We start from the raw sequence: 16,482 nt of genomic DNA on the forward strand, positions 1-16,482 counted from the left end.
GAGAGAGAGAGAGAGAGAGAGAGAGAGAGAGAGAGATTCCTAGCCTTCCAGGCCTAGGCAATGTCCCTGACCATTTTTGCTCAAGGCCAGCACTCTACCACCTAAGCCACAGCACCTCTCTTCAGGCCTTTCAGTGGTGAAAAGGAGCCATGAGTCTCACAAACCATCCTGCTAGCTTCACCCCTTGATCCTCGGATCTCAGTCTCCTAGGTAGCTAGGATTACAGGCGTGAGCCACTGGCACCCTGCTACCTCTTTATTTGCTTCTTATTTGCTGACGACAGTCTGTTTTGTAGGAATATGTACAAGGTTGAGGAGATTGGGCTGGAAATTTCTTTCAGGTCTTGAGTTCAGACTGACCTGGACTGCAATCCCTTTACCTCTGACTCCCTTGTTGCTGAGATTACAGGTACAAACCACTATGCCCAGCTTGTTGGCCTGGCTTGTTGATTGAGATGGAGTTTTGCTAACTTTTTGTTTGGCTTGTCTAGAAAGGCCTAGTTTAGAAGAAAAGGTCAGGTACCAGGGAAATTAGGCAAAGGCTTTTGCTTAGAGCTCTTGTCTCCTTCTCCTTTCCCTGAGGCCTTATCCCCATGAGAATGATGTACCATACTTTGCAGCTGCATTCTTGGCATTAAGGCCATCCAGTCCAAGATATTAGCTGTGAATCTACCATCCTAAGAAACCAAGAAGGTGACAGACTTCATCACCATACCATGCCTCCTAGCCCAGCAGCCACTCTAGATCCTTCTCTACCCAATGACCTGTAGTTCAAAGACTATCAGCTTAGCTAGACTATCTTTTCTACTTCATAAGATAACATTTTCTCGGCCCTAAAGGAATTACTCTTACTTTGCTTTTCCTACAATTCCCAGCTTTTCCTCCTTGGGCCTAAATAAACAAGCCATATGGTAGCTCTGCTCTCATATATAAAAACCTGACCTTTCTCTAGAATGAATGACTTTCCATTTGAAGAGCACAATCCACCTGACTAAGGTGACAGACTTGCTAGGGAAAAGAACTTAGAGATAAAGATGGATTTGACCTTGACAGTGCTAAAGAGAGGTTGGGGGCCCAGCAGAAATATTTTCTTGGATCCTTGAGCAGGTTTTATCTCCCTAAGGTCTAAGTCTCCCTAAGTCTCTGTCTGGTAGCACTTCCCAGGGTAAGAAGTGGGTAGCTTAAAGTTCCTCCTGAACAGAGGCTTTGATGATAACTGTCTCTGCTTTCTTTTGGAACCTGCTTTAAGAAATTAGAAAAAAAAAAAAAGGAATAGCAGAATGGCCCTCATTCCTGTCCCTCCAAAATCTCCTAGCCCGTGTTTTAGTAGGAAATCCCCAGGGTTTCCTATAGCCACCTCACTGTTGAACTCCACTTCCTTTCCTTCCTCTTTGTAACATGAGCTACTAGCAAAGATGTGGCCATCTGGATGAGAAATGCAGCATTACTAGCTACAGGGAATTACAACCCAGGATGCTGCCTTCTATACTGACTCTATCCCAAGAGGCCCCAGCCTGCCTGTGTACCCACCCCGCACCTTCTTACCTCCCATACCCCAGTGACTGGAATGAGGGACAATCAGGACAGATGTGACTTTGCTGGGAGAGGAAGAAGTGAGGAATGCAGCAGAAAGCTTCTCGCCAAAGAGAAACCCTGCATATTAGTCTCCTCCCCTCTCTGTCTTCCTCCTTCCTGCTCCCCCTGCCTTATGCACACATACGCACACGCGCGCACACTCACACACACACAGCTTGGCATCCCAGCATCCCATAGGCTGCCCACTGGGTGATTTATGACTCCTCAGTGTACAGAAGCATCTCAAAGATTGCAGTGCGGAGAACAGTCCAGAGCCTCCTGAGGGGGGCCTGTGAAGAAGACAGGGCTGACATGTTCTGTCTCAGTCTTTCTCCTCTTTGTTGTCTGTTCTAGCAGTTGCTAAGAGAGAAACTAAACAGAGCCCCTCCTTTAAAAAATAAAAATAAAAACAAGTGCTTGACATTGTGCAGCCTGTTCCATTTTGCCTTTAAGTTGGGATCCAATGATGTTTCAAACTGGAGGCAAGCTTCCTTTCTGCATTCTTTCTTTGAAGCCTCCTTTCTGGGAGTGAGATGAGGGCAAAGAATGTGGCATTACAGCAGGGGCACTGCAGGCAGCAGCCCTGGACTCTGAGGTACGTAGGTGTTGCCACTTAGAATCCTGACCACCTTCCTGACCCACTGGACCAGGCCCCAAGGTTACAGTCAGTTGACCAGCAGACATTCCACCAGAGCCTCAGAATGGTGGCCCTCAGACCCTGCTGCTCCCTGTCCTCCTTTCTTGGCTGTCCAGGGACTCCATAGAGAGGGAGGCATGGGGAGCAAAGGTCCTGTCCCAGGATGCTGCTGTGCCCAGTGACCTAGGAAGGGCTTTGTGTCCAGAGGGTAAACGATTTTCTCCAGGAGCAGGGTTTTACCATTTGCTCAGGGGGAGGGGGGGGCGGCGGCGGGGGGGTTGCTTCTTGGCAGCTCGCTAAATTGGTAGATTCCAAGGCAGGTGCTTGCTCTTCACCGTCTGAGAACCTCTCCAGCTACCTGGGAGCACAGAGATGGTGTCATTGATGAGAAGTTTGAATTTTTTTTCCTTCTCAGATTTCACACATAAAGTTGAATTTTATTTAGAGATTATATGTTAGGAAAAGATACTATTCAAGGAAATATGTGTGATCCATCATTAGCCATCATATTAACTCATTGGCAAAGGAAAAATAAAATTGGATCAGCAATTTTCTCTCGAAGGTCAACAGATTGTCCCCAACCCCGCCACAGGCCACGCAACCTGTCCCCCTTACCTGTGCAGGAAAACGGCAAGAGAGGCCAGCACAGCTCCTGTGCCATGAGGTCCAGGGCAGGGCTTCTCTATGCAGGCCACCGTACCGTCTCCTGTTGTCCCCTCTCCTCTCTCAGTGAAAGCTCTTCTTCCTCTTTGAGCTTCTTTGCAGAAGCGGCTGCTTCCTTCTAGGGGTATCTATCATTGTGAAGATACTTTATCAAATATTAATACATCGGGGTTAATAATAAGATTGCCTCCTCCCCATGCAGTGTAGTCTGAGCAACCATGTTAATAGCTTCCTCCATCTTTGGGCCATTCCTGTGGGTCCTTTGCTTCATTCTCAAGGGCAAGTGCTCACAGCAGGCCTCGTAGGAGCACTAGTTCCTGCTCCTGCTCCCCAGCTCCTCAGGTTCTCTTGCATGCTGCTCTACTGACGAGGTGCCAAGGGTGTTGTTTTCTGAGCATCTGTTCCATTTTGTTCATTCCCCTCCCTTTTTTTTTGCCATATCACTGAGAATAAAAGGGAGGTGTCTAGCAGCTGGGTGCCTGGGAACAGTTTGCCTCCAAACTCTTTGGCCTCAGACACTGGAAACTGGATCAGCCAGGGACTCTCACCTTACAGTCCAGTGAGAGAGCAGATCAAATAATCATCTGCATATTTGTATACACACATGGTTGCATGATGGCAAGCCATAAGAAATGCTGTGGTGGTGTCCTGGAAGCTGTACGAGTCTATAACATTAACCATAGCTTATACCTCATCCAAAAGAGGAATGGGGGTTTGCTTGACTCAGAGCATGGGTCCAGGGGTAGAGAGAGGAGGGGTAAGTGGAAGGCACCTTCCAGGACCCTGTCAGAGGAAATAGCAAGAAACTCAAAATAGGTGGCTGAGAGAATTCTTTGCAAATGAGGAATAGGTTGAAGTTCAAAGGGAAGGATTCTGGACAGGCACTGTGGTCTGTTGTGGAAGGCTGGAGGCCCAGAGCTGGTCCAAACCTACGCACTGCTGTTAGCAGGGAAGTGACATGGTTAGCTGCAGGGCTTTGCGATCACTCTGATTTCCATGGGGAGAGCAGGTATGGGGAGGCTGTGCAGAACACAGAAAAGAGGAGATGACCACTGGAGCCAGCTGGGTAGCCCCAGCTGGGGAGGAAGTGGTGTCATTCTTCTGCCTTCCTGCTGTTATAGTCAGCGATCGTGGCTGGCTGAGCCACCTATCTGCACCTCAGGGCCTCTGTTTCCTCACCTGAACACCAGGGGCTTGAACTGGATGACACTTGTGGTTCTTCCAGCTCTCAGAGTCCCCAAAAACCACCCGTGGGACAATGCTAATGAATGCTGATGCGCAGCACAAAGAAGCTTTGAGACCTGGTTTGGAGGCAAGGAATGCATCATTTCTAGCAAATCCGTAGATTTCTTCAGAAAACTTGACTAGGCTGCATCTGGGATTGTCTGGACCTACACAGCTTCCTGTCTCCGGTGAGGGTGCTTTCTCTGCTAGCCACCACTGGCTGTGGGAAACACATACTAACAACAGCTGGCCTTTACACAGCTGCTTCGTGTCCCATATGCTTTACGCAGATTGTCTCATGACCCTACTGTGCCCTGTGAAATGTGTTTATTCCCTTAACAGAGTCAGGTAAGATGGGAAACCTGAGTTTTAATGAGCACTGGTTGTTGGTCCTAGCACACAGACCTTTTTTTTTTTTTTAAGGACAGTATTGGTGTTTGAACTTAGGGCCTCAGGCTTGCTAGGCTAATGTGATACCAATGAACTATGCTTCCAGTCCTTCCCTACCCCTTGTCTTTCTCATCAACCAGTTTTACCGAAAACTTCAGGTTATAAGCTAGTTAAATAGAAACTTTCTCAAGAGGGCTATCTTTTTGACTTTTTATTGATTCCTCAGGGTTTATGAACTATAGGCCCTATTCTTTTCAAATCTGTTGTTTCTTATTATTAAAACTAATATATGTTCACAACAGAAATTTAGAACATATAAATAAGCAAGCAAAAAAAAGAACTATCACCTACACTTTACAACCCAATTTTATCTTTTATATGTGTAAATTGGTAACCTGATTCTTTTCCCTTAAACATATCATATCCTTTAGTTCTTTACAATGTTCTTGATATCTTCATTAGTACACTAATATATAAAATGATTATCTGCTACTTTTGTTATTATTCTCAATTGTGTGTGTGTGCGCGTGTGCACCAGTTCTGGGTCTTGAACTCAGAGTTTGGGTGCTATCTTTGAGCTTTTTTGCTCAAGGCTAGTGCTCTACCACTTGAGTCACAGCTCTACTTTCAACTTTTTGGAAGTTTGTTGGAGATCAGCATCTCACAGACTTTCCTGTTTGAGCTGGCTTCCAACTTCAATCTTCAGGTCTTTGACTTATGAGTAGTTAGGATTACAGGCATAAGCCACCTGTGCCCAGTTTCTATTCTTTATTAGTTGTTGGAGTTTTTGTTTTTGTTTTCTGGGTTTTTTCTGGTGCTGGTAATTGGGGCTTGAACTCAGGCCTGGCCATTTTTCCTTAGCTTTTTACTATAAATGCACATATACATATTAGATAAAACTCAAAAGCTCTTTGGGGCAAAAAGTTTGTTCCTACTTCAGTCTTCTGATTGCTCAGCTCTCCCCTCAACTTCTGTTAACTATTTCTTTTGTATCTTTCCATGAATATTTTATGCATATCTACCCAAATAAGTAATGTGTATTGGGTTTTCCCAGGTTTGTTTTAATAACTGCATTGTGCTATGCTTTTCTCTCCAAATATCTTTCAAATTGCTTTACATTAATACCTAAAAGCCCCCTCATTCTTTTTGTCAATTGTATAGCACTTCATTGTATGGACATATAATTTTAATTTAACCGGTCCTCTATATAGTATATATAGTATATACTGAAGTTCTTTACAAACTATTTTATTTAACTATTTTTTAATAGATAGAATAAAATTATGTGTAGATTGCCTTGCAAATAAGCAAATATCTGTAGGATAAATTCCTAGAAGTAGAATTACTGGGTCCAAAAGTTTGTGTATTTGTAATTCTGATGGGTCTTGCCAACTTGCCTTTCAAAGAGGTTGCCCCAGTTACACCCTCTCCAGAAACATATATAGGCTTTATTCTCTACATCCTTGCCAATACCATATTTTATCAGGCTTCTTTTGATCTTTCCCATCTGATAAATGAAACACAGTACTTGAGTATACTTCCATTTTACTTTCTTGGGGTTTTTTTTTTTGTAATATTGTGATTGAAGTCAAGGCTTCAAGCTTGCTAGGCAAGGACTCTACCACTTGAGCACCCCCAAGACTTTGCTTTTAAGATAGTATGTCTCACTTTTGTCCAGGCTGGCTTTGGACTGCAGCCTTCCTACCACCACCTTCCAAGTAGCTGGGATTATAAGCATGCCTCACCACACCCTGCTTCATAATTTTGACATTTAATGTAAAGTTTTTCAAACATACAAAAAAACAGCAGAGGCAAAGGAAAATGAAAAGTCACCCAAATTTAATAATTACTAATGAGTTTCCTTTTCTGTTTGGGAGATTGAAGCATTTTTAAACTAAGAGCATCACATTTTTACCTCTAATTACTTTAGTACATATCTGAAAGACCAGAACATTTCACACCTAAACCTAGTACCATAATTATACCTAACAAATTAATTTTAAAAATCCCTAACATCTAATACCTACTTGATATTCATACTATCTCAATTGTCTAACAAATGTCTTTTATGATTAATTCAAACTAATTAAGGAACATGTATTAGATGTGTGTGTGTGTCTGTGTGTATGCACGAATGCATGTGCTCAAGAGAGTTTTTAATTTGTATTACTAGTGTGAGTAGTTTGGGCAACTTTTTATATATGAAAGAAACTTGAAAATTTTTTGGTTAACTCTTGGTTCACATTTTAAAAATCATTTCCCTTATTAATCTATAGGCTTTGATGTTAGTTTTTTGTCATTGTAACAAATACCTGAGGCAATTAAGTTATAAAGAGAAAAGGTTGTTAGGCATGGTGGCTCACACTTTAATCCCAGTTAATCAGGAGGTGGGACTGAGAGACAGAGCTACTGGGCTAGCTCAAGAAGTTAGTGCATGTTTGACACCCCAGCTACAGGGGAGGTTTAAGTAGTTGAATCATGATCTAGGATGGCCTGAGCAAAAAATGGGAGACCCTGATTTTTGAAAATTAACTAGAGTAAAAAAGAGTTGGAGTCATGGCTCAAGTGGTAGAACCCCATCCCTAACAAGCATGAATTTAAACCCTAGTACCATAGTACCCAGACTTGTAGTTTATAAAGTTTCAGTCCATGATGATTGACACCAGTGCCTTGGGCCTGTGATAAGGCAGTACTTCATGGTGAGGAGGGAATAGTAGAGTCGAACATCTCCTTTTATGAACACACACACACACACACACACACACACACACAGCCCTGAGGTCCATAATCCCCTTCAATGGCATGTCCCTCAGTGTCCTGAAGCCCTCCTGTTAGAGGGTCAAATGGAGGACCAAGCCCTTGATACGTACGCATTAAGGGAGCATTCTACATCCAAATTGCAGCAGTATTCTTTACATAGGAAGTAAACTAGCCTGTGAAGTGTTACAGACACCTCCTTTGTTTCCCATTGCTTATGGTATTCTATTCCTCACACAGTTGTTTTTTAAATGGTTAAACTTTCAATCTTTATTTTAAGGCTTTATTTAGAAAGTCCTTTTCTACATTAACATTATTTTGACAAGCCATTCTACCATGACTGATTGTGATACTTGTAGGCTTTCATTTTGTGTATTTCTTTTCTTTTTGCAAGTCGTGGGGCCTGAACTCTGGGCCTGGGCACTGTCCCTCAGCTCTTCACCTCAAGGCGAGCACTGTACCACTTGAGCCATAGCACCATGCCCGGCTTTTTTCGGCTTAGGTGGTGCTGACGAATTGAACCCAGGGCCTCATGCATGCTAAGCAAGCACTCTACCACTGAGCCACCTTCCCAGCCCTATATTTCAATTTCTGATCCAAATGAAATTTATCCTGGAGTATGAAATATAAATTTAACTTTTCCTGAGTGGCCATATTGTTTCGCCAACATCTTTTACTAAAGAACCTATCTTTTCCCCTTCATATTTGAAATATCCCTTAATCAGATATTAAATGCCTATATGTACTTAGGACTATTTCTGTACCATTAATACGTTCCAGTTTCAAATGTAGTATCACCTAGTTTTACTGTAGGCTCCACTGTATACTGTTCTTTGAAAGGAAAAACATCTGGGAAGTTTAGGTGCCTTTTATTTTACTCTTGCTATTTGTTCTTTGAAAGGGAAAACTTGTGGGAAGTTTAGATGCCTTTTATTGTACTCCTACTGTTTACTCTAACCAATTTTCGATAGTTATTTTTGTTTGTTTTTACAATATAATTTTGAATCATTTGTCTAGTTGCTCCCAATATTACATTGGATAATTTAAATATATTTGAATACTGATAAATCTATGTATTAATTTGAGATAAGTTGAAGGCTTCATAATATTGAGACTTTTTTTTTTCCATTGGTCATGAAGCTTGAACTCAGGATTTGGGTGCTATTCCTAAGCTCTTTTTGCTCAAGTTTAGCACTCTACCACTTTGAGCCACAGTACCACTTCTGGTTTTCTGGTGGTTAATTGGAGATAAGAGTCTCATAGACTTTCCTGCCTGGGCTGGCTTTGAACTGCGATCCTCAGGTCTTAGCCTCCTGAGTCACTAGGATTATAAGCATGAGCCACTGGCACCCAGAAATACTGAGACTTTTTTAAATGAATAATTCAGCATCCCTTTCTATTTGTTCAAATTTTCTTTTGTATAGGCTCACAGCCCCTAAGGTTTTCTATATATAGATTTTTATACTTCCTTGAAAATGTAACCTGAAATACTGTGTCTTGTTTTTATTGTGGACCTGCCAAGTTAATATTTTAGCAAATAACACTGCCACTGTTTCCTTTCTTGGTTCCTTTTGCTTCTAGCATTAAATCTAATTTTTTCTTTTAGTTCTGGGGATAAAGTCTAGACCCTTTAATTCTATAAATTTCTAAGATTCTTACTGTGGGAATTTCCATATTCTGGGTTGATTGTTTGGTTATACTAGGGATTCAACCTAGTTCTCTCCCTAGCTAGGCAAGTGCTCCCCCACTTGAGCCATGGCCCCACCCTTCCATCCCCTGTTTAAAACTTCTTTTTTACCTTTCTTTATTTCATTCATTCGCTCATTTATTTTCTCGTGTGTGTGTGTGTGTGTGTGTGTGTGTGTGTGTGTGTGTGTGTATGTGTGTCAGTACTAGGGCTGGAGCTCTGTATAGGTTCTGTCCCCGACTTTTTCACTCAAGGCTGGTGCTCTACCACTTGAGTTGTACTTCTGGACTTTTGGTAGTTAATTAGGGATAAGGGTCTCATGAGGCTTTTCTGCCCAAGATGGCTTTGAACTGTGATCCTTAGAACTCTAAGGAATCTAAGGATCCTTAGATTCTTAGAATTGAGTAGCTCAGATTAGAGGCATGAGACACCAGCACCCAGCTTAAAACCTATTTTCCACTTGTCTTCTTCTAATCTGCAGCAACTCAGTAGCCCGTGAACAAGCTTTATCCTTTCATGCTTGTCTGCTCAGGCTCATTATATCTCCCTGCCTCCCCTCCCCTTCTTCCTGTCCAAGTGCTTTTCTTCACGAGGACCCCCTTGATGATGCCAATTAGAAATGTCCTTTCTCTTCTTGGATTCCACAACCATCGATTGTATATGCCACTTATCTGTGACAGCATTTGTGTTAGTAAAATGAACTGCCATTTATTTCCTGTGTGGTCACAAAAGTAGTCATGAGTAAATTTATGTCCTGTTTCCTTAACTAGATCCCAAGGCATCAGGGAGAGTAAGTCTGCCTTATGCCCTTGTAGCCTCTAGCACAGACCTTTGGACATGGTAACGGTAATGGTGGTTTTGTCTCTTGGCCTTCTGGCTCAGGTCAGGTATAAGATCTGCTCTTGCCTATACTAGTGGTGGTGAGAATGTCAACAATAGTTCACATAATAGTATGCTTTCTGGATGCCAGCACTTTCCATGATGTATTCATCACAGCATGAGAATTTGAGGGGTGTTTGGTGTCATGGTTATACCTCATACTAACTCTTTGAAAGGGGAGTTTGAGAGAAAAATAAAATCATCATGACACTCAGACAATTCTGGGTCAGATGATCAGGAACGAAGATGAAGTTTCTAGGAGCAGCCTAACACATGAGAGAATGCAGGTAATCATGGCCTAAGAAGGAAAGGGAGAGGAAGAGCAGCAGAGAGGAATAAATGGGCCCTCGTTTGATTCTGCAGACACAAGCCTGTCTATGCTCACTCATTCTTTTCTTCATGGGTTCAGCCATGCTGAGGCTTCCTTCCCATAGTGGGTCCCCTGGAGACACCAGTACTGGTGCCCACCCTCCTTCCCACCTGTCCATACCACCAGGGTTCTCAGCCCAGCTGGCTGTGGGCCACCTGTCTCTCCTGCACTTGGAAGGCTCCTGAGGAGTGACTGTCTGGGCTGTGCAGGAGTGAATGTGCTGAGCATGCTTGATGCGGAGCAGCCGGAGCAAACAAGCTAATGGAAATTAATCCCCACCCCTGGGCCTTTTCTCTCCTTTTGATCATCATTAGCTGCTCGGACTTTTCCCCGTGTCTCAACACTGCAGAAATGTTTCCGAGTGTAGGGATTCTGGGTAATTTTCCCCCCAGCCTTTAAGGTAAGGCAGCCAGAAGGGTACCTGCTGTGCTCTAAACCTGCAGCTCCGGCGCTCTAGTAGGTCTAGTAGGTATCATTTGTGTGTAGAAAAAACAGGGAAATCTAAGGGTGTTTTAGTAGACTTCAGTGCCAATATATACATATATATGCATATGTATGTCTATGTCAGTCCAGCAGCCTAGAATTAAATACTGTGTTCCCTGCTTAACGCACACCCTTACTCTTTATCAGATGCAAATAAATAGGTCTTAGCATTTTCAGATTCTTAAACACAGGGAGACTAAAAGGAGAAAATGACTGTAGTTTATGAGAACGCTCACCTCCACAGGTGCTAAAATGTCAGCCCCTTAGTCAAATCTTCCACATCTGGGTGGAAGGATGAGCAACTTAAAGAACAGGTCTGGTCAGGTGTCAGTGGTTCACGCCTGTAATCCTAGCTACTCAGGAGGCTGAGATCTTACAACCACAGTTCAAAAACCAGCTCAAGTAGGAAAGTCCGTGAGACATCTTATCTCCGATAAACCTCCAGAAAACCAGAAGTGGTGCTGTGGCTCAAGTGGTAGAGCACTCACCTCTAGCTGAAGAGGTGAAGGACAGCACTCAGGCCCAGACCAACCAAAAAAGTAATAAATTTTAAAAAATTTTAAAAAGAACAGGTCTGGTTTCTAGGAGAAGCCCAGGGACTGTAGCTGGTTGTATTGAACCCCAACATACCCCAGAGAAATGTGCTTGCTTTCTGTCCAACATGTTATTAGACTTTTAGTTAGGTTGCATTTGTCCTTGAAAACAGGACAGTGCTTGGATTTGCTGCTGCCAAAACGGTAAGGTGGCGGTCACTCTGTCAAACTTTGGCCAGAATGAATGAAGAATGCCATTTAAATCTTACATATATTTAAAATTAGTATGCACTATAGTAGTCCTTCTCTTTTTTTTAGTATGTGTCAGAGGGAGGGGGTATGAGGGCTAGCACTCAGGACCTAGGCCCTGTCCCTGAGCTTTTGTGCTCAAGGCTAACGCTCTACCACTTGAGCCAGAGCTGTACTTCCTGGCTTTCGGGTGGTTCCTTGGAGATAAGAGTCTCATGAACATTCCTGTCTGGGCTGGTTTTGAATCCCAATCCTCAGATTTCAACCTCCTGAGTAGCAAGGATTATAGGTATAAGCCACTGGCACTGGGTATATTTCTTCTCTCTTCAGAATATTGTCTAGGTAGCTGTTGTACAATGTTCACACATGACTCAAACACCAATCATATTTATAATAGAGTCTATGTGTGCAAGGATGAGGCCCATCTTTTTTGTCCTTGGATTCTCTGCCTCCACTCAGGCAGTGGCACCTGAGGCTTGTACAGTAAACATTTGCTGAATGAATGAACAGATGAATAAAGAAGCTGAGTTCCTAACACTAAAATAGCCATGAAGTCAGAAGGAACCTGATGCTGCCAGCCTCAGGAACTGCCAACATTATACCCTTGAGGAGTACTGGCTGAGCTCCGCTTTTTGTTGCTGTTAAGTCAGATATTTAATCATTTTAAAAAAAGCCAACCAAACCCTTCTATGGTTTGGGCTCAGCTGAGCGAGCATACAGCTAGCCACTTCCAGCTGACATTCTCTCCTGGCTGGGTCACTGTGTGTCTCCCTTTGCTGTGTCTTCTCTCCAAACACTGGTCCTCCATGGGGATCTTGTAGGCTACCAGGCCCAGCCACACTACCAGGTCAGCTCCTATCTTGAGTCTTTAAACCTGAGTGCCCAGAAACTGACTGCCAGACACTTCACAAAACCAAACACACAGATCATTCATGTCACCTTCTCTCCTGCTTTTATTTTTTTGTTATTTTGTTTTGATGATCATGGGGCTTGAACTCAGGACCTGAGCTCTGTCCTTGAGCTTTTTCACTCAAGGGTAGCACTCTGCCACTTTGAGCCACAGATCCACTTTCCAATTTTCTGGTGATTAATTGGAGATAAGAATCTCGGAGACTTTCCTGCCTGGGCTGGCTTTGAGTGTGATCCTCAAATCTCAGCTTCCCGAGTAGCTAGGATTATAGGTATAAGCTACCAGCACCCAGCTTCTCCAGTTGTTTTGATTTTGTTTCTTTTCCTTCTCTGTTTGCTATTCTTTTCTCTTGCTTTTTTCCTCTCTGCCATTCTTTCGTTTTTCTTTGTGCTATCGTAGTCTTCAGTCTTCTCTCTAGTCTTAACCTGAAGAGACCACCAGCATTTCTTTGTACAGAACCACCAAGTTTTCACTTGAGCTGGTAAATCATGGGTTGGGTGCTTGGTCTTTGCTGATTTGCCAGTGTCTTGTCATCTCTCCCAGGACTGAAGATCAAGAGCCCTTGCCTGCCATTCTGGGTGTGAGAGATAGTGTAATTCTATGGGTAGCTCCCAGTCCAAACCTTCATGCTCTTAATCCCATGTGGATCATAGTTTGGCATATCCTAACTTCTTTGACACTTCATTCTCCTCTACCTTCAAGGAACTCTTTGAAGGCAGGCAATTTGGTTTACTGTATGACACCATCAAGCCTAGAATAGGCCTGCCACCTTGTAGGAATTGAATAGATGTTTGTCTAGTTACCCACAGTGCATCTGAGGAACAAATACTCTGTGCCACATTCCAGGCTGTAGAGATGGAGTGGATAACCAGACAGACTTTTCTAGGCCCAGGGAGCCATAGTCTTTCAGGAAAGATCGATTATCAACTAATACTTGGAAAAGTGAAAGCAGGGGCCAGAGGACCCATGGGGAGCCCACCCCAGGATGCGTCAGGAAAAGCTCCCCTAAGAATCTTAATAGGCAGGAGTTAGACAAAGAGAACAGAGAAGAGTGGAGAGACTAAGAAAACATTCTAAGAAGAGGGAATTTTGCATGGATGGATGGATGAATGGATGGACAGATGGACAGACTAGTGAGTGAATCTGGCATTGGAACCTAAATTTGGTGAGATAATTATATAGAATATCCTAACTGGCAGTGGGAATCATGGGTGAATCAAGTAGTCTCATCTTGATACTGTATAGAGAGAGTGCTGGCTGTGGTTTGTGAGCTCTGGTGTGGCCCCAGTTTGCCAGAGATCCACATGCTCCCAGAATACCTCAGCTTCCTCTGCCAGGCATGGTTAAACCTGGGATTTAGGGGAAAATGTCTTAGTTGGTCCCATGGGATATAGCCCTGACCACCTCAGGCAGCTCAGCTCACTCAAGGCTCATCTCCCTAACCCCACTCCAACCCCACCAGACGAGCGGGAAGTTGTTCAGAAGAAGACCTTCACAAAGTGGGTGAACTCTCACCTGGCTCGAGTGTCCTGCCGCATCAGCGATCTCTACAAGGACCTGCGGGATGGACGGATGCTCATCAAGCTGCTGGAGGTTCTCTCTGGAGAAATGCTGGTAATGCTCTGGTCTGTGCTGTGCCCCTCCCTGGCTTGGTGATTGGTGCCATCAGCCCCTCTTCCGTAAAGGCATTTTGTGGCCTAATTCTCCAGGCCTGCCAGGGTTTTCTCCCTGTTCCTTTGCAAAGTTCCTAGTCAAGTGTCTATGTGGCTGACCAGGTTCCCTCACCTCTTCCCAGAACTTCTTGCTCCTCCCCACTCCCCATCCCTCCATGCTTCTTGCAGAAGCCATATAGAGTTTTGTCATTCTCACTGGGATCTGGGCATCTGGACTGGCCTTAAATGGCTCCCAACACAGGCCAAGATATATGGATTACTGGAGAAACTTGCACCCATCTTGGAACCAAAAGGAGAATAGAGAAGATAGTTTTCTGTGTGCTTTACCACACATGCAAGTGGAGATCTGTTAGAGCTCCTCCCTCTTTGTTTTACCTTCCTGGCCTTCTGGTAGCCTCTGAAGGAGAGGCTTAATTGCTTTCTCTGTGACCTGGGGCCTATCAAAGCAGGACCTTCTTGGCCTCCATTTCCTCCATATATTAAATGAAGTACTCTGAGATCTTCAGGTTTGAATGAACAACTACCTTGTTCTGTTGCCTTTTTTTAAACTCCAGAATGAATTCCTACTTTTAAACCTCATATTATACTGAAATTATATTTGAAGGCTTCCCCTGGGATCCTTCTGATGGTACATTTAACGTCAATTATGATTCCTCCCCACCCCCAGTCCCTGGGTTCTGTCTCTGAGCAGCCTGAGAGAAGAAGTTGGTTAGGGGGTCTGAGTCCCTTAACCATCATCAAGCTAAAAGTTATTCTTATCATTGATCAGCAGTAAGTAGTTCTTAGAACTGCACCTGACATACAGTAAGTGCTCAGTTAACTGTCCATTGGTGTGATCAGAAAGGGCCTCCATGCCTGGTTACAGAGCTCTGAGTGCAGAGACAATAAGCCTCTGAACTTTGCTGAGAGGAAGGGGTTGAAAGGTGTCAGGAGCAACTGCAGGACTTGGAGTTTTGTCTGCAAGATGGAGGGTGGGCTGATGACAAGTTGGTCCAGGCTTCAGGGACCTCTGGGGTGAGCGTTCCCTCTCTCTGTGCCCATGGGGGCCACTGCTGTCCCTCAGCCAAGGCCCACCAAGGGGAAGATGCGCATCCACTGCCTGGAGAACGTGGACAAGGCCTTACAGTTCCTCAAGGAGCAGCGTGTACACCTGGAGAACATGGGCTCCCATGACATCGTGGATGGCAACCACCGCCTGGTCCTGGGCCTCATCTGGACCATTATCCTCCGCTTCCAGGTGGGTCCTGGGGGCAGAGGGAACTGAAGAGGAGTCTCCAAACTAGCCAGGCTCTGGGATACTTGCATCCTACGAGACAATGATTGTTGACAAGAGAACTGATCTTCTGTGTCATTCCAAAGTGCCAAAGCTGAGGTTAGCTTCTCAGCTATAATCTTCTGAGGGAGAAAATAATACAAGTGAATTAGTACCTACATTGCAGTATCCTGGAAGACTTGCTTTTTAATGTCTTCCTTCCTCCCATGGAGCTTCTTGGTTCTTAAAATAATTTGGTTTAGAAATTGAAAAAAAAAAGTGCAGAAAATCTGCTTTTGTGTATCTGTGTCAGTACTGGTACTTGAACTCAGGGCCTGATATTCTTTTTTTTTTTTCTGCCAGTCCTGGGGCTTGAACTTAGGGCCTGGGCAGTGTCCCTAAACTTCTTTTGCTCAAGGATAGCACTCTACCACTTGAGCCACAGTGCCACTTCTGGCCTTTTCTGTTTATATGGCACTGAGGAATCGAACCCAGGGCTTTATGCATACTAGACAAGCACTCTACCACTAAGCCATATTCCCAGCCTTGACCTGATACTCTTGCTTGGCTTTTTTGCTCAAGGCAAGCACTCTGCCATTTGACCCACCTCCAGTTCTAACTTTTTGATGGTTAATTGGAGACAAAAGGGTCTCAACAATTTTGCCTGCCTGGGCCAGCTTTGAACTGGGATCCTCAGATCTCAGTCTCGAGTAGAAAAAAAAAATCTGCTTTTATACTTTTCCATCAGAACCCTCTCTTCGTGACATTCAAAGTCTAGATTACTTGTAAGGATATTTAGAAAGGGTGGGGGAAAGACATCAGGGCCCTTGTACCTACTGGCTTGGGGAAGGGAAGGCCATGGGTAGAGGTCAGGGAAGAAGAAGAAGACAGCACACAACTCACAGATTAAAGTCCTCATTCTACAGGTCTTGGATGTCTGATCTCACTCACGAGTACAGGAGATTAAACAATAAATACAGCAGAATTATGGATGAAAAAGGAAGTACATATTAGATTAGTCACTTTTCTTACAGCCATGACAAAATACCTGACAGAAACAGTCTACAGGAGGAAGCGTTTATTTTGCTCAGAGTTTCAGAGGTATCAGTCCATCATGGCAGAAAGAACATCCCAGAGCAGAACAGCTCGTGTCACAGGAGCCAAGAAGCAGAGAGAAAAGAACGCCAGTGCCCACAAGCTC

The 16,482-nt window shown here is 43.9% G+C and overlaps 1 protein-coding gene across 1 annotated transcript in view; it reads left to right on the forward strand.

Moving 5' to 3' along the window:
• The window catches only part of Sptb (spectrin, beta, erythrocytic), a 70,059-nt gene that overhangs the window by 3,193 nt on the left and 50,384 nt on the right, over positions 1-16,482 (forward strand). Inside the window, exons 2-3 of the mRNA XM_013016708.1 lie at positions 13,819-13,970; positions 15,093-15,266. Coding sequence (XP_012872162.1) covers positions 13,819-13,970; positions 15,093-15,266 — 326 coding nt within the window. The remainder of the gene's footprint in view (positions 1-13,818; positions 13,971-15,092; positions 15,267-16,482) is intronic.

Source organism: Dipodomys ordii, unplaced genomic scaffold, assembly GCF_000151885.1.
Source record: "Dipodomys ordii isolate 6190 unplaced genomic scaffold, Dord_2.0 Scaffold2, whole genome shotgun sequence".
Taxonomy (NCBI): domain Eukaryota; kingdom Metazoa; phylum Chordata; class Mammalia; order Rodentia; family Heteromyidae; genus Dipodomys; species Dipodomys ordii.